Here is an 18,653-nt window from a genome sequence, read left to right as displayed (position 1 = left end):
TCTCCTATCCTAGTCCCAAGAAGCCATAGTAGCCTTGAGCCTTTCCCCCTCACCCTCAGGAACCTCTTGGAAACTAAACCTCAGAAAGCCATTAAGAGAGGTAGAGATTGCTGATTTAGCAACCAAAGGATCTAGAAACTTAATTCAGCTGGCAAGTTCTCCACTAACTCTTTTTTCAAGGCTCTAGTGTCGGAATATCAGGTTTATCCCTTTCTTGTTAAGGTTTAGAGCTCAAATATCCTCCCTAGAATCTCCTTTGTTTGAGAGGCTTGCTTAAAGAGAATAAATGAATGTGATCTGACCCAGAAAATTTTAGAGGCAGATTATCTATCTTCCCCCATGTCTGTCCTCTTTGCCTCTGTGATGGAGAGACAACTGAACACATTCTTCTCCATTGTCCTGTCACAAGGATGTCTGGTGCTACTTCCTGAACTTAGTGGGATACAGGTTGGTGTTCTTAGGGAAGGTGGTGGACATCATTTGGCAATGGCAAGGTAGAGGGCTAGGAAAAAGAGGAAGACTCTACTGGGTTACAGTGACTCATGAAGTCTTGTGGGGCATTTGGGAAGAAAGGAATAATAGAATTTTTGAAATAAAGCTAGAAATGTTGGGTGCTACTATCTGGAGACTTTTGCTCCTGTTGCAAAGATGACATCTGTGCGGGTTCTACTATCTTTGGCTGCTCATTTAGATTGGCCTCTTTATCAGTTGGATGTGGAAAATGCATTCTTGAATGGAGAATTACATGAAGAAGTTTATATGTCTCTCCCACCAGGGATGTATGGCACGGGCATGGAGGGAAAAGTGTGCAAGTTGAAGAATTCTCTCTATGGACTCAAACAGTCACTTAGGGCGTGGTATGAAAGGTTTAGGGCTGCCCTTGTTAACTTTGGTTATGTACAAACTCAGTTTGATCATACCCTCTTTGTGAAGAAGAGAAGTTCATTGGTGGTATATCTCATAGTCTATGTTGATGATGTTGTAGTGACTGGCAATGATGTGATAGGGATTGATGATCTTAAATCTTTCCTTCATACAAAGTTTGAGATCAAAGATCTAGGGGAGTTGAGGTATTTCCTTGGCATTGAAGTGGCTCGGTTTAAGGATGGAATTTTTATCTCTCAACGAAAGTATATGCTAGACTTGCTCACTGAAACAGGCAAAATGGGTGCAAGACTAGTGGCTACTCCTATTGATATGAGTCACAAACTTTCTGCCTCGGATGGAGAACTATTGAAGGATAAGGGAGTATTTCAAAGGTTACAAGGGAAACTGCTATATCTTTGTATGACTCGGCCTGACATTGCATATGTTGTCAGCTGCATTAGCTAGTTCATGCATGCTCCCAGGGACACTCATATGTCAACAACAGAATGAATTTTATGTTATTTGAAGAGTACTCTTAGGAAGGGCATTCTTTTTGCTAAGCATAGTCATATGAAACTGGATTCTTACACAGATGTTAGCTGGGCGGGAAACATTGATGATAGGAGGTCAACTTCTGGATACTGTAGCATGGTGGCGGGTAATTTTGTTTCTTGGAGGAGCAAGAAACAATCTGTTGTTGCCGGATCTTCAGCTGAGGCCGAGTACAGGGCTATGGCTCATGGAGTGTTAGAGTTACTTTGGCTTTGATCCTTGATGGAGGAACTAGGTGTTGAGTATGATAAGCCATTGATGCTATATTGTGATAAACAGGCCGCCATCAACATTGCCCACAATCTGGTGCAACATGATAGGACTAAACATATTGAAGTTGATAGGCATTTTATCAGAGAAAGAGTGGCTTCTAGAGAAGTTTGTCTACCATTCATTACATTTGAAGAACAGTTAGCTAACATTCTTACCAAGGGAATCTCCAAGGCCAAACTACAACATGACAGTGGCAAGTTGGGCATGATTGACATCTATGCTCAGCTTGAGGGGGAGTGTAGAGAGAATGGGCCAAATGGCCCATAGGATGTTCTTATTTATTTATGTTTCTGTTTCTTTTGTTAATGGGCCTTTTATGTTTCTTTGTGTTTATGTTTAATTAAGTTAAACACCCAATTAAGGGCCTCTCTGTAAATACAAAACTCTGTAAATTACTTTTTAATAAAAGGATTAGGGAAGGGAGTGGGGTTTGAACAACTTCTCTCCCAAAACCCAATTGCCGCCAACTTCTTCTTCTTCTCTCTTTGCTGCTGATATCTAATCCTTTTTCACAACTTTTAAATCACTCCTCTCATTCTTTTGGACTGTTTTTCTTCTAAGACCTAACTTCCCACATTATTTTTCTCTGTAACCTCTGGATGATTAATTCTGAAGCTTTCAAAGGACTCTCCTTAAATGATCTTCAAAGCAACCTTTTAGCAATCCTGTACTCCTCTCCAAGAATTGAGTCTTCTTTGAGATCTTCTTCTAGAGAGGAAGCAGTGTTGACTCTAAGCTTTGATGGTAGTGCCCAAGGCTCTACAGGTCAAGCAAGAATTGGAGATGTTATCCGTGGGGAGGAATATCTGTTGGGCTTTTAGTGGTCCGATTGGGAAGGCAGATGCCACAACAGCGGAGGTCTTGGCTGCACACTTACAGGAATTCGTTTTGCTAAACAGCTAGGTTTTTCCTCTCTAACCATTGAAGGGGATTCCACAAATACTATCTTGGTTAAGGGAGAAGGAAACAGGGCCTTGGAGACTAGCACACTTGCTAGCTGAAGCTAGGGATATTTTGGGCTCTTTGAATGTAAAGCTGGTCTGGATTCCTAGGGAGCCAAAACACTGTTGCTGACAGCCTAGCAAAATCAGCGGTTCTGAGAGAAAGTTTGTTTAGTGGAAATCATTTACCTTTGTAATTTTGCCTTAACCGTTTCAGGCTACTGTACATCCTCTCTTGTTCTTCTTTCTTTCACTTTTCAATAAAAAAGTTAACTTTGCTTAAAAAAAAAAATTCGACTTTGACAAAGCTGCACCTGCACCTGAGCAGCAAAGGTTCGTACATGTTTCCTTACCTTTCCCTCTCCTTTCATTCAAACCAAACACAGCCTTATTTACAAGCTTCTTGAAAGAGAGAAATCTTGATTCTTGAGCAACACACATCTATCTTCTTTCTCTTGCATACCTTTTGAATGAATGGCCTTGAAGCACTTGGATAGAAGACTTTTCACACTTTGAATGACTTAAGGCTGCAAGACTTAACCACAGAATTAGTAAAACCAGTGAGTGAGTTTATTATCATCAAAACACATTTGGCTACTGCCAACAAAGGAAAATTGTAATGGAAGGGGGACTCAAAAAATGGTGTTGCAATGGTTGCAACACAAAAAACACAGCGCATGATAATATTGGAGCCACTTGAAAGAGCTGAGAACCTTATCATCAGAACGGAATGCAAGTTTTATTTGGACCTATAGATCAGAAAATATACTGGCCAATGCCATGACCAATAAAGGGGTAAACAGTGTATACATGGTTTGGGGTAATCTGCTGTAAGGAACTTAATGTAGGGTGAGGGACAAGTGCCTCGAGAGAGTGCATGGCATTCCTATTTCTTTTGAGATGATTGGCATACTGTACATATTCATTCTTTAGTTCAAGTAAGGAAATGTTTCATAGTTCCTAATAAGAAAACAAGTTGAATTTACAAAATTACAAGACCTGGATCTTAGTGAATAAATAACTCAATTCACCAAATGACACCAAAATCAAACAAAATAAACAAGTACTGACCTCTGTAAAATCAGATGAAAGAAAATTTGTGTGATTGCATTTAGAAGACTCTAACACCTCTCCAATGTTCTTCTTTAAACTACTATTACCCTTTAAGACATTCTATCCTTAAGATGCCAACAAACTAGAGAGTAACTTTGAAAGCCTCAAAGATGCCAAAATCTAAATTACCCAGAAAAAGAAATTGTGATCAGTTTAGGAATGTGAAGAAACTAAATTCCATCTTCCATGGTTTCTTTCATTGCTTTCTACACCTGCATTATGATGGTATCTTTAGGGCTGATAAGTTGATTTGTTTAGAACTCTTTTTTTCTCCCCCTACAGCAAGAGACAAACTGGCAGGATGTAAGAAGTGCAGTGAAGCGTGCTAGTGTCCAGAACGTTGTCAGAAGCTATCCAAGTTTAAAGATGTTTCTTGTTTTCTTGCTGGGTTCTGGGCAATAAATCTAAACTTTGTTGGTCAAGGCATTGTCTACACTGTCAGCAGACAGGACTCCAATTAAATAGTGTACCTATCTCCCTTGCTAACTATTTGTCCCTCTAACTATATGTCTATGCTCACAATTCCCAAGGGCCCAAGCACTCATTCTTCAACCAGACTGCTACAACTGCTCATGACTCCACCTTCCATCAGTATGTTCTGATATTTGAATTTTTTTTTCAGCTTTAACCCTCGCTGAACTGCCAGCAGTTCTGCCCTTATGGATTTTCCAAACTTAATAGGTAGAGTGCCAAGGTATGTCCATCACTATTACTGAAAATGCCCCCCGCTCCTAAAATTCCTGGGCCAAAGTTGCAAGCAACAGCCTACCATCAATGGAGAATGAAGAGAAAACATCCATGGACTAGTTTGCTGTATTTTTTTTTATCTTCTTCCTCGCCCTGTGGAAGCCATGGTCTGAGGGGTTCCTTCTGGCTTTTTATGGATGATGTAAGAAGTGCTTTCTGCAGTCTTCTGTTATTCAAATTCTGTGGCATCACAAACTCTATAGTTTACCTTCTTCCTATACATGGAAAACTCTGACAGATAACTTTTTGTTTTTCATCTTTTCTAACCAACACATACATATAAAGAAGAAGAAGAAAGAAAGAATAGAACAAAAACTTTGATTCCAACATCAAAAATTAATCAAGACCTTCTGTTTATATTAATAGAAAAAGTTTGTTGTACTTTCCCATTTATCCATTAATGTGACTAGGGATTGTTTTAAGCAGGGAGCTGTAGGTTTGCGACTGAGAGTATATGACCGGCTGATTTGCTTTGCCTGTTGTCATTTTGCTGCACACCTTGAAGCAGTCAACCGCCGAAATGCTGACTTTGATCATATCTATCGAACAATGGTCTTTAGCCGGTCATCTAACCTGTTTAATGCTGCTGCTGGTATGCTGCCATACCTGTTTTTGTATTGCTCTCTTGCCTGCTTCGCATATTTATGTTGGCTACTTTATTCTTCTGGCTTGCCATTGGTCCTCTCTGTTGCAGCTGGTGTCTCATCTGCTGTTCAGTTGCTTCGTGGTACAAATGTATGTACATACTTTAATTGGTCTCATAGGAGTCTGATATTAAAATTTATTTTACTTTTTTAGTCATTTTGATCTTCAAATTTATTATCTTGTGAGTTATTGGTTCTTTAATGTTAAGAGTTAAAGGGCATTGTTAATCTTACAGGCAGCTGGTGTCCATACTGAAGATGCAAAACCAGAGTTACCTGATGCAGATATGGTTGTATTTTTTGGTGATTTCAACTACCGGCTTCATAGCATTTCTTATGATGAGGCAAGGGACCATGTTTCACAAAGATGCTTTGATTGGCTTAGAGAAAGGGATCAGCTTAGGAAAGAAATGAAAGCTGGGAAAGTTTTCCAAGGGATGCGTGAAGCGCTGATAACATTTCCTCCCACATATAAGTTTGAAAAGCACAAACCAGGTTTAGCAGGTAAACTTCAGTATAGAAAAGTATAACTTCTGGGTTGACTGGCACGAAATAAATTTTTTTATGGTAACATTAATAGAAAAAAGACATACAACCTAGCACGTGATGAGGTAACACCCACATACAAGAAACCAACAGAAAATACTAGTTACTTATCAGTTAGTGACTTGTCTATGTTAGAATGATATTGTAGAGAAGATGGGCCGAATGGCCCATAGACAGTTAGTTCATGTTATGTTATGTTATGTTATGTTATGTTTCTCTCTGTTGTGGGCCTTATTCTGGGCCCATACTCTGTATTATTCTGTTTTTTGTATTTTCCTGCTCTCTCAAGGGCCTCTCTGTAATTTGTCAAAGATTAACTTATTAATAAGATGTTTAGAGTGTTAGAGAGAGGTTATGTTCGAACCTCTTACTCTCTAACACTCATTGCCGCCAGCTCTTTCTTCTCTACTTCTCTTGTTTGTTCTCTTTTCTGGTTTGCATCTAATCTCAAACAGTTCCACACATCAAGTGGGCTGTTTTTCAACTTGGTATCAGAGCGGGCCATTGCTTGGCGTGTCCCTCATGTGGTTCTAGTTCAGCCAACTACATGAGGAGGTTCTAGGGCTGAAGTTTACAGTCATCCGCCTGGTTCTTGGAGGTCATTGGAGGGTGCCCAAGTTTCTATACACTTGGAGAAGGGTTCGGTGACCAGGAGGAATCAGAGAGCAAGTTTTTCAGCCTGATTTGAAATCAGAGAAAAGGGATTCCGAAGCTAGATTTCGAAGCTAGCTCAGAGAAAGTGTTCGGCCTGGTTTGAAGTTCAAACCAGAGATACTGTAAGTTGTTTTCTCAGTTCTTTGCTGAGTTATTTTTGTTATTTGGGAGGACTGTTAAAGCATTCAAAGCACACCTCCATTCGGCCCACTGTTGCTGGACTGATTTCTGGGTTATTCTGGAAGTGTGGTTCGGCTGTTATTGGGCTTCCAAACTGCTAAAAAACTGATCTAAATTAAGTGGTACAAGCCTCTACTTTAGTTCAGCTGCTTCTTGCACTTAGACAAAGTGTTCTTGAAGTGATTTCTGCTTGTTAACAGTGAAGTGTTGACTGTTGCATACATAGTGTTTGTAAAAAGTCCTCTTAGGTACTGTGGACTGTTTTTCTTTGTTCTCCTTGGGAAATTATTGTTGGGAACCAAGAATACATATTGTTTGGAGGCCTACTACTTTTTCTTGAAGGTTGAATCAAGGTTTCTCCTCTTTGAAAGTGCTGCCACCGAACTTGGTTCTCACGGCTGTCAGTTCTGAACTGAGTTTTGTGTGTTGTTGTGTTTGCTATTGTTCAACTCAATCTGAGTTCCTTGAAATCAGATCACTTTTAAGGGCCTGCCGAAACCCTAATTGAAGTTGTTACATAATGGACTTCTCAGAAATTGAGAACAAGAGCACTGCTGAATATGGACATAATTTGGGAACTACAACTGATTCCTTGTTGGCTGTAACTACAGTTAAACTGGATGGAACCAATTATTTGGCCTGGTCACAATCCGTAAAAATTCATATTTGCAGTAGAGGAAAGTGGGGGTTTATCTCTGGGAGCAAGAAAGCTCCCCCAGAGGAGGATCCCTCTTATGAGAAATGGGTGCAGGAGAATTACACAGTGATTGGGTGGCTTGTGAACTCAATGCAGCCACAGATTAGCCAACATTACCTGTGGATGAACTCGGCTAAAGAAATCTGGGATAGTGTTGCAGAAACTTACTCCCAGAAGTTGAATGTTGCCAGAGCTTACAAACTAAGAAGTGATGTGAAGAATCTAAGACAGGGGGAGAAGTCACTTGCAGCATACTTCTCAGCCCTAAAATCTATATGGCAAGAGATTGATTTGATAGAGGCCGTGACATGGGATACCCTTAAGGATGCTGAAACATATAGGAAATTGGTTGAAAGGAATAGGGTCTTTGAGTTCTTGACAGGACTGAATTCTGAATATGACATTACAAAGCAAAACATCTTGTCCAAGGAAGATGTTTCATTGTCTCAAGCATATGCCTTGGTCAGCAGTGAAGAAAGCAGGAGGCAAGTGCAGGTTCAAGGGGTCGGTATCAATGATCATTTTGCAAATATGGGAATCAAACCCAAAGGGGTTACAGGAGCCCCCAGTGGCACAGGAAAGAAGGAGGTAGTGTGTGAATATTGCAAGAAGCCGAAACACACTAAGGACAAGTGCTGGAAATTGCATCCCAGTCTTGTCCCTATCCGATTCCAGAAGAAGAATGACAGTAGAAAGACAGGAAGTGCACATACAGCCACAAGTACAGATACAGAGTTTGAGTCTGCAAGTGCACAATTGGCAGCCATGAAAGCTGATTATGAGAAGTTTGGAAGGATGATCAGCTAGCTTGAAGGTGTAACTTCATCATCCAACCCTTCTGGAAGTCCAGCCACCACTGCATTTGCTCACTCAGGTATAAGGGCTTCTGCTAACCATGCATCTACCTCAGGTAATCCCAAGACCCCTTGGATCATTGACTCAGGTGCTTCTGATCACATGACCAACCTTTCCACTTTGTTTGTGTCATATGATTTGCTTCCTGGTCGTGACAAAATCACCTTAGCTGATGGTTCTCTTGCCCCCATTTCTGGCAAGGGAACTGTCAAGCCTACAGACTCTTTACTTTTATCTTCCACTCTTCATGTACCAAAGTTAAATACCAACTTGTTATCTGTAAGTAGCTTGACCAAGTCATTGAATTGTTGTGTAACCTTTTTCCCTTCTCACTGTGTGTTTCAGGACCTGAAGTCTCGGAAGGTGATTGGGAGTGGCCATGAAGCGAATGGAATATACTTGCTCGACACCCCTGGGCAATGCTTTGATCATCCCAAGAATGCTGCTTTCGGTTCTACTTCTTCAGAGTCTGTCAGTCAAATTATGTTGAGTCATTGTCGGTTGGGTCATTTACCTTTTTCTGCTTTAAGTCATTTGCTTCCTAAACTGTTTAAGGGAGTCAGTGTCCAGTCTCAGTTGTGAGTCATGTCAGTTGTCAAAGCATTGTAGAAAAAATTACCCTGTGAGCAATAAAAGATCCTCTTTTCTTTTTCATATTGTACACTCTGATGTGTGGGGGCCTTACCACTTATCCTCTATGGGGGGCTACAAATACTTTATCCTGTTTATTGATGACTTTTCTAGATTCACTTGGATATACTTAATGAAATCCCGAGATGAAGTCCCGAGACTTGTGAGGCAATTTCATGAGCTTATTTTGACTCAATTTGGTACCAGAATTAAGGTTTTCAGATCTGACAATGCAAAAGAGTATTTTGAGAAGAGCCTATCCTTGTATCTCTCTGACATGGGGGTTATTCACCAAAGCTCCTGTGTTAGAACCCCTGAACAAAATGGAGTTGCTGAGAGAAAAAATAGACATATTGTTGAAGTTGCAAGGAGCCTTTTATTTGCCTCACATGTTCCCACAAGATTTTGGGGTGATGCTGTACTTACTGCTACCTATCTCATAAACCGTATGCCATCCAGGGTTTTAGGGTTTAAATCCCCCTTCAGTCTTCTTCATCCAGATAAGGATCTCTTCCCAATTCCTCTTCGTGTGTTTGGTTGTACCTGTTATGTTCACATTCCAAGTGTGCAGAGACACAAGTTTGAACCAAAAGCCCACAAATGCATCTTCCTCGGTTACTCCCCCACACAAAAGGGTTATTGTTGTTTTGATCCAAAGACTGGCACCAGATATGTCTCTATGGATGTTACCTTTGATGAACCTTCTCCTTTTTATGGTTCCCCTCAGGAAGGACATTGTCAACAGGGGGAGAGTCTGTCACAAGTTTTTGCTCTTCCCCTTCCTGTCCCAGTTCAGTCTCCTGACAAATCTGTATCCTCACAAAATGAATCGAAGGAGGATCAGCCACTCCATTCCTCTTGTCCTAGTGCTCCTATTTCTTTACCTCCTCGTCCTACCCATAATCCCAAAGTGTATCAGAGGCAGAGATCCAGGAATGAGCAAGTGGTTTCCCTTACAACAGATGAGGCTCATACCCTCCCAATCACAGATGAGATACCAGGTACTGCTTCAGCTCCCTTGGAATCCCCCTTCCCAGATCTTGATGTCCCCATTGCTGTTAGGAAAGGAAAGCGGAAGTGTACTGCACACTGCATTTCCAAACACCTTTCTTATGACCTACTTTCCCCTTCATATTGTGCCTACCTCTCTTCAGTTGCTTCTAACCACATTCCTAGGTCTGTATCAGAAGCTCTTGGGATTCCAGCATGGAGAGATGCCATGCAGGCTGAAATGGATGCTCTACATGAAAATGGTACTTGGGAGGTGGTGGATTTGCCTGAAGGGAAGGATCCAGTTGGATGCAAGTGGGTTTTTACCATTAAATACAGGGCAGATGGGACTATTGAGAGGTACAAGGCCAGACTTGTTGCAAAGGGCTACACACAGACATATGGGATTGACTATCTGGAGACTTTTGCCCCTGTTGCTAAGATGACATCTGTAAGGGTTCTTTTATCTCTGGCAGCTCACTTTGATTGGCCTCTCTATCAGTTAGATGTAAAGAATGCATTTCTGAATGGTGACTTACATGAGGAGGTCTACATGTGTCTTCCTCCAGGAATGTATGGGAAAGATATGCAAGGAAAGGTATGTAAACTGAAGAAATCTCTTTATGGCCTCAAACAATCTCCTAGAGCCTGGTTTGAGAGATTTAGAGCTGCACTTGTTAAATTCGGCTATGTTCAGACACAGTCAGATCATACTCTTTTTGTGAAGAAAAGTGGGTCTCTAGCAGTGTATCTCATTGTGTATGTTGATGACATTATAGTGACTGGTGATGATGTCTCAGGCATTCTGGGCCTTAAGTCTTTCCTCCGTACAGAATTTGAGATTAAGGATCTGGGGGAGTTGAGATATTTCCTTGGCATAGAAGTTGCCAGATCCAGGGATGGGATTCTTATTTCCCAGAGGAAATATGTCCTTGATTTGTTGTCTGAAACTGGAAAATTGGGTGCAAGACCAGCTGCAACTCCTCTTGATATGAGTCACAAACTTTCAGCTTCGGATGGAACTTTGTTGGAAGACAAAGGGGTCTTTCAGAGACTTCTTGGGAAGCTTTTGTACCTGTGCATGACTCGGCCAGATATTGCGTATGCTGTCAGTTGCATTAGCCAGTTCATGCATGCTCCTAGAGATACCCATATGGCAGCAGCAGAACGGATTTTGTGCTATCTGAAAGGCTCTCCAGGAAAAGGAATTCTATTTGCCAAACATGGTCATCTGAAACTCGAAGCCTATACGGATGCTGATTGGGCTGGAAATATTGATGATAGAAGATCTACTTCAGGGTATTGCAGTCTGGTGGCTGGTAATGTTGTCTCTTGGAGGAGTAAGAAACAAACAGTTGTGGCTCGATCCTCCGCCGAAGCAGAATATAGAGCCATGGCACATGGAGTCTCGGAATTGTTGTGGTTAAGGTCATTAATGGAAGAACTTGGGGTAGATCATGACAAACCCATGATGTTGTACTGTGATAATCAGGCTGCCATCAACATTGCTCACAACCCGGTACAACATGATAGAACCAAACATATTGCGGTTGATAGACACTTTATTCGTGAAAGAGTCTCCTCCGGTGAAGTGTGTCTTCCATTCATTACTTCTGACGGACAACTGGCAGATTTTCTCACCAAGGGCATTTCCAAGGCAAGGCTTCAACATGACACTGGCAAGCTGGGCATGATTAACATCTATGCTCAGCTTGAGGGGGAGTGTAGAGAAGATGGGCCGAATGGCCCATAGACAGTTAGTTCATGTTATGTTATGTTATGTTATGTTATGTTTCTCTCTGTTGTGGGCCTTATTCTGGGCCCATACTCTGTATTATTCTGTTTTTTGTATTTTCCTGCTCTCTCAAGGGCCTCTCTGTAATTTGTCAAAGATTAACTTATTAATAAGATGTTTAGAGTGTTAGAGAGAGGTTATGTTCGAACCTCTTACTCTCTAACACTCATTGCCGCCAGCTCTTTCTTCTCTACTTCTCTTGTTTGTTCTCTTTTCTGGTTTGCATCTAATCTCAAACAGTTCCACACATCAAGTGGGTTGTTTTTCAACTGATATGTTAGAAGGCTTGAGTGTGTTCGGCTGATAAGAATTCCTATTAGCCCATTCTTATGTTAATCTTATCTTGTAACTGGGCCTTTACTAATGGGCCTAATCTTGTTTGTCTTAAGTCTTCTGGGTGTCCCATCACTAATCAGAGGTATCCCAGTAATTTCCTGTACTTTGTACTTCACTTATATATATAAATAAAGGCATGGTCGACTGGAAGTACAGTTCGACATTTCAGCATCTCTTCTTCTTCTCCTCTTCTCTGCTACTTCGACTACAGTGGTTCAGCTTTCATGGTATCAGAGCATTGAGCACTTTCCTGGTTACTGTCGACGCCATCCCATCTTTCTTGCTGTAGTTCACCTTTTTTTTTATCTGGGTTGCTGCTGTGAAACCCTAGGGTTGCAGGAGAACAACACAAGGTTCGACCTAGGGTTTCCCTTGGTTGTAGGGCGCAAGGGAGGTAAGACCCTGAAGCTGGAGTCCTACTAGTTTCTAGTAGTTAGCAGCTATTCGGCTGCTAAGAAGAGGTCTGTATAGGACAGACCTAGTTGAGGACTGATTTCAGCAGTCCTAGTGTTGTCTGTAAGGAGGGGAACTCCCTTTACAGTAGCAGTACTCGAAGTGCAAAGTGGAGTCTACATAGCACAGGTCGGTTACCAGCCCAGAACACTTTTTGCTGCTGTAACAGAGCTGCTTCAGAACTGTGACAGTCTCGGCAAGTCTGAAACTGTGTTGCGAGCTGTCAGGACCTGCTGAGGTTACTTCAGCTAATCAGAACCTGCATCAGAACTGGTTCAGAAAAACCTTAACAAGACTGTGGCGACTTCAGTTACAGATCATTTCCAGGTCGGTTACCAGCCCTACTCCAGCTCTGTGAACTGGTTCAGTTACAGAATTTTTTTTCTTGCTGCTGTACCCGAACTGGTTTAGTCCAAGTGAAGCCTATCCGGTGTGCTACCAGCACTGTGAACTCTGAGGTGAAGCCTATCTGTGTGCTATCAGCACTGTGAACTCTGTGACTACTTCGGCCAGTCCTAACCAGAACCACCAACAGTACTGTAAACAACTCCTTGACCGAAGTTAGGATGTCATCACTATCCAGTGAAGTTTCTTCTAAAGATAACAGACTTGTTATAAGGTCTTCAAACCTGGAGAACCCTAATCTGCATAGCTTGCAGATTACAAGTGTGCTATTGGATGAGTATAACTTTAGAGAGTGGTCTGTCTCAGCAAGACTGTTTATTACCTCTCGTGACCTCATTGGCTATTTGGATGGAGATAAAAAGGAACCAGAAATCAGCAGCCCTGAATACACTGTGTGGCGCAAGGAAAATGCCACAGTTATGTCTTGGTTGCTGGCCTCCATGACTCCTTGGGTGGCCAGAACTGTTCATCATTTTCCTACAGCCACTAAAATCTGGGAGAAAGTATCTAAGACATATGGCCAAAAGAAGAATAATTCTAGAATCTACAGGCTGAACCAAGATATTGCAGCCCTAAGGCAAGGAGACATGTCTGTGGCAACATACTTTGCAACACTGGAAGGTCTCTGGGAAGAGCTTGACCATCACATGATTTTGGACTGGGAAAATGCTAGGGATAAGGAGAGGCATGACAAGCAGATTGAGGAGGGCAGAGCCTTCAAGTTCCTGGCAGGCTTAGACCCTATATATGAAGGTGTAAGGTCACAGATTCTAGGAAGAGATGAATTACCTGAGCTTCATCATGTTTACTACCTGGTGAGGAATGAAGAAGTAAGGAGAAAGGAGATGCAGGTTGACTCCCAGACACAAGCAACAGAATTATCTAGGGAACATTCAGCCTTAGTCTCCACTAAGGGAAGCAGATTTTCAGACAAGAAGTCCCTCAAGTGTACCCATTGTGGTGGTGAGAAACACACAAAGGAGAAATGTTGGGTCTTGTACCCTCATCTGAAGCCAGCTGCTCTGAGAAAGGAAAAAAGGCAACATAAGGGCCACACAGCAAGTGGGAATCTTGTTACCAACAACAATAGTGACATCTCACAGAGTACTCAGCCAGTGTCCTCTTCCACCACAAAGCAGGTTGTTGATTCCTCTGGACCAAGTACCTTGGGCTTTACAGCTAGTGAGGTAGAGGTTCTCAGCCGGGCATTTGCCCGTCTGAAGAACAATCCTTTAGCTTCCACCTCTCTTGCCAAATCAGGTACAGCCTCTGCATTTAGTGCAACTAGTTCCATTAATTCTAGCTCTTGGGTGATTGACTCAGGAGCCACTGACCATATGACACATATGTCCTCATTATTCTCCTCATATCATTTATTGTCTGACCAGGATAAGATGAGAGTAGCTGATGGGTCCTTCTCCACCATCTCGGGAAAGGGAGTGGTTGACCTAAGCAAGGATCTCTCTCTTAAATCAGTCTTACATGTTCCTAGTCTTACATCAAAATTGTTGTCTGTTTCAAAGCTTACAAGAAATTTGAACTGCAGTATAACCTTTTTTCCCTCTCATTGTGTTTTCCAGGACAGATTGACGAGGAGAACGATTGGGAGTGGTCATGAGTATGAGGGCCTCTACTATTTTGATGCAGATGTCAGTTCAGCACTGCAAGCTTCTACTACTACTAGTCTAGAAAGTGTGGAGTCAAGAGCTAGGCTAGGTCATTTGTCTTTTTCTTCTTTAGCAATGTTGTTTCCCGATTTATGTAAGGGCATTCCGAGTCAAAGTTTAGTTTGTGATGTGTGTCAAATGTCAAAACAATGCAGATCAATGTATCCAATTTCTAGTAATGAAATTCAAGCCCCTTTTGATTTGGTCCATTCTGATGTTTGGGGTCCTTCACCCATTGTCTCCATTGATGGCTTCCGTTATTTTATCAGTTTTATTGACCATTATTCTCGGTGCACTTGGATTTATCTATTAAAATGACGTGAAGAAGTTCCACGGATAACTATGATGTTTTGCAAGATGGTTGAAACACAATTTGATAAGAAGATTAAACAATTCCGTTCAGACAATGCAGCTGAATATTTTGAAAGATCCTTGAACTCATTCATGGAAGACGAAGGCATGTTACATCAATCATCATGTGCTTACACCCCTCAGCAAAATGGAGTTGCTGAGCGCAAGAACAAGCACCTAATGGAGACAGCTCGAGCTCTACTTTTCCAACACAATGTGCCCAAGCAATATTGGTCTCAAGTTGTTCTCACTGCATCATACCTGATAAATCGGATGCCATCTAAGGTACTGGGTATGAAGACCCCTTTCTCTGTGTTGTGTCCCACTCTTCCAGAATTTCCTCTTCCCTTACGGGTTTTTGGATGTACATGTTTCATACATGTGAAGGATCCAAAGAAAACCAAGTTGGATCCGAAGGCTACAAAGGGAATATTTTTGGGTTACTCTCCTACGCAAAAGGGGTATAAGTGTTATGATCCTATCTCCAAGAAAAAATGTCACCAGAGATGTAGTCTTTTTTGAGTCTCAACCCTATTTCAAATCTTCTTAGAATCCTCTTCAGGGGGAGACTAGTGGGATGGAAGAGGATTCTCATTCTCCCTTCTTTTTTGTTCCCCTTTCATCACCTTCCACTACCCCTAGCTGTAACATTCCGAGTCGACCTAGTGAGACTCCCGCTGTGCCAGTTACATCTCCAGTTTCAGCTGATGCTCCTGATGATTCCAGTAGGCAAGAGAAAGAGATACTTACATACAGTAGAAGGAAGAAGGGCTCTCAACCTCATGATTGCAACCAGTTGGACTCAGATCAATCTGTCTCTACAATCCAAGGTAATTCTGACTCTCTCAATTCAGATTTGGATCTTCCCATTGCTCTCCGTAAGCCTGTCCGTTCTTGTACCACTTGGCATTCCATAGCTGATTATGTCTCTTACTCACATTTATCACCTGCCTATCATTCCTTTGTGTCTGCTCTTTCCTCTGTATGTGTTCCTTCCAGATATTCAGAGGCGGTATCTGATCCAAGGTGGAAAGAAGCCATGAATGAAGAGATGAAAGCCCTAATGAAAGCAAGAACGTGGGAATTGGTGGACCTGCCAGAAGGGAAAGGCACTGTTGGGTGCAAGTGGGTATTCACAGTAAAACACAGGGAAGATGGGTCAATTGAAAGATACAAGGCCAGACTCGTGGAAAAGGGATTTACACAAAAGGAAGGAATTGACTACAAGGAAACCTTTGCCCCGGTAGCAAAGCTCAACACAATCAGGATTCTACTGTCATTAGCTGCAAAATTATCTTGGGAACTTCATCAGCTGGATGTGAAGAATGCTTTCCTAAATGGTGATCTACATGAAGAGGTTTCCATGGAACCCCCACCTGGATATAATGTTGGAAAGAAGGTGTGTAAACTAAGGAAAGCTTTGTATGGCTTGAAGCAATCTCCCCGGGCATGGTTTGAGAGACTTTGTACGGCCATGAAGAAAGTGGGGTACACTCAGAGCAGTGCAGATCATACATTGTTTACAAGGAGACAGGATGAAAAACTTACAGCTCTCATTGTCTATGTGGATGATATGGTGACCACTGGAAATGATGTGAAAGAGATGAAGAGGCTGAAGGAGTTCTTAGCTTCAGAATTTGAGATCAAGGACCTGGGAAATCTGAGATATTTTCTCGGGATTGAAGTTGCTAGATCAAGAGAAGGAATCTACATATGTCAACGAAAATATGTGCCAGATCTCCTAGAAGAAACAGGCATGATGGGGTGCAGGCCAGCAGACACACCAATAGAACCGAACCATGGATTACAAGAATCAGTGGGTGAGGAATACTGTAATAAGGAAAGGTACAAAAATTTGGTAGGAAAACTGATATACCTATCCCTCACTCGGCCAGACATTGCCTATGCAGTGCATGTTGTCAGTCAATTCATGCACTCACCAAAGACTCCTCATATGAGAGCAGTGGAAAGAATTCTAAGATACTTGAAAACTTGCCCAGGGAAAGGAATTCTATTCAGGAAGAACAGCATACTTGGAATTGAAGCCTACACTGATGCTGATTGGGCTAGGTCTGTTGGAGATAGAAAATCAACCTCAGGTTACTGTACATTCTTGGGAGGAAACCTAGTCACATGGCGCAGTAAGAAGCAGAATGTTGTGGCTAGATCAAGTGCAGAAGCAGAATACCGAGCTATGGCACACGGGGTTGCTGAACTCTTATGGCTCAGAACTCTCCTTAATGAGCTTGGTATCAAGACTGAAGGTCCTCTCAAGTTGTATTGTGATAATAAAGCTGCTATCAACATTGCCAATAATCCAGTACAACATGACAGGACAAAACATATTGAAATTGATCGACACTTTGTAAGAGAGAGAATTGTTTCAGGGGAACTCTGTGTGCCTTATACTCCATCAGAAATGCAGATTGCAGATGTATTAACAAAAGGGCTGGCAACTACAAAGTTCAAGGACATACTTGGCAAGCTAAACATGATTGATATCCATGTTTAGCTTGAGGGGGAGTGTTAGAATGATATGTTAGAAGGCTTGAGTGTGTTCAGCTGATAAGAATTCCTATTAGCCCATTCTTATGTTAATCTTATCTTGTAACTGGGCCTTTACTAATGGGCCTAATCTTGTTTATGTCTTAAGTCTTCTGGGTGTCCCATCACTAATCAGGGGTATCCCAGTAATTTCCTGTACTTTGTACTTCACTTATATATATAAATAAAGGCATGGTCGACTGGAAGTACAGTTCGACATTTCAGTATCTCTTCTTCTTCTCCTCTTCTCTGCTACTTCGACTACAGTGGTTCAGCTTTCAGTCTAAATTCTGGTAATATCAAGACCCACTCTGCAACAGATTTGCTAATTGCCACCACTATCCTGTCCAATGTCCAAGTTTTGTTTTCAAAAATTCTTTTATTTATTTCCTTCCAGATGTTCCAGCATATTTAAATGGGATGAAATTCTAAATTATTCTTTCTATCCTGCTTCCTCTTATCTTTGGCCAAGAAGAAAAAATTTCTGCAGATGTTCTTGGTTGAAAATCTTGTACCCCAGACATAGCTGTGAACAGTCTCCAAATAAAACCAGAAATCTTGTAGGAGAGAAACAAATGGCAAATAGTTTCCTCCTGGTCTTTTTATAGGAAGCACATGTTATCCATGTTGAAGCCTCTCAATTTCAGGTGGTCCACAGTTAGAATGCTGTCCCTTGCTGCAAGCCATGCAAATGGCCATCTTGTTATCTGGAATTTCTTTGTATTTTTATGCCAGATATGCTAATTAGTCTATGGTTTTGATTTTTGAGTGTATCTTGGGAATTTATGGTTTTCTCCTAATAAATGTTCTAGACTCTAATTTGTGCCATCTATCCCTTTCTAGGATATGATTCTGGTGAGAAGAAGCGCATCCCTGCCTGGTGTGATAGGGTATTATACCGTGATAATCGATCGACTACAGCATCTGAGTGCAATTTACAGTGTCCTGTAGTTGCTTCTATTATACAGTACGTTTCTTTGTAGTATTGCTTCATAGTCAATGATTTTAATCTTATTTTATAAGATTTGAAATATCCATTTTTATCAGGTATGAAGCTTGCATGGATGTCACAGACAGTGATCACAAGCCAGTTCGTTGCATATTTAATATTGATATTGCCCGTATGGATGAGTCAATAAAGAGACAAGAGTTCGGAGATATCATCAAATCTAATGAGAAAATCAGGGCCTTGATTGAAGAATTATGTGTTGCTCCTGAGACTATTGTTAGCACAGACAACATAATCCTTCAAAACCAGGACACATCCCTTCTAAAAATCACCAACAAATGTGCAGATGACAAAGCTTTGTTTGAAATTATTTGTGAAGGCCAGTCAACTGCGGAGGATGGTAAAGCTGTTGAATATCGTGCAAGAGGTTCCCATGGCTTTCCCCGCTGGCTTGAGGTAACTTT

General features: G+C 41.5%; 1 protein-coding gene across 2 annotated transcripts in view; it reads left to right on the top strand.

Moving 5' to 3' along the window:
- The window catches only part of LOC104592526 (type I inositol polyphosphate 5-phosphatase 12-like), a 95,134-nt gene that overhangs the window by 61,680 nt on the left and 14,801 nt on the right, over positions 1 to 18,653 (top strand). Inside the window, exons 6-10 of one of the 2 annotated variants that reach the window (XM_010251956.3) lie at positions 4,920 to 5,085; positions 5,188 to 5,228; positions 5,374 to 5,641; positions 18,084 to 18,207; positions 18,288 to 18,645. In XM_010251956.3, the coding sequence (XP_010250258.1) occupies positions 4,920 to 5,085; positions 5,188 to 5,228; positions 5,374 to 5,641; positions 18,084 to 18,207; positions 18,288 to 18,645 (957 nt within the window). Of the gene's footprint in view, positions 1 to 4,919; positions 5,229 to 5,373; positions 5,642 to 18,083; positions 18,208 to 18,287; positions 18,646 to 18,653 lie in introns of both variants that reach the window. The other variant, XM_010251948.3, reaches the window with a different exon arrangement.

The sequence above is a fragment of the Nelumbo nucifera genome, chromosome 3, assembly GCF_055504915.1.
Source record: "Nelumbo nucifera cultivar China Antique chromosome 3, China Antique-T2T, whole genome shotgun sequence".
Lineage (NCBI taxonomy): Eukaryota > Viridiplantae > Streptophyta > Magnoliopsida > Proteales > Nelumbonaceae > Nelumbo > Nelumbo nucifera.
Note: the sequence above shows the minus strand (reverse complement) of the source record. Positions and strands in the feature narration are given on the sequence as shown.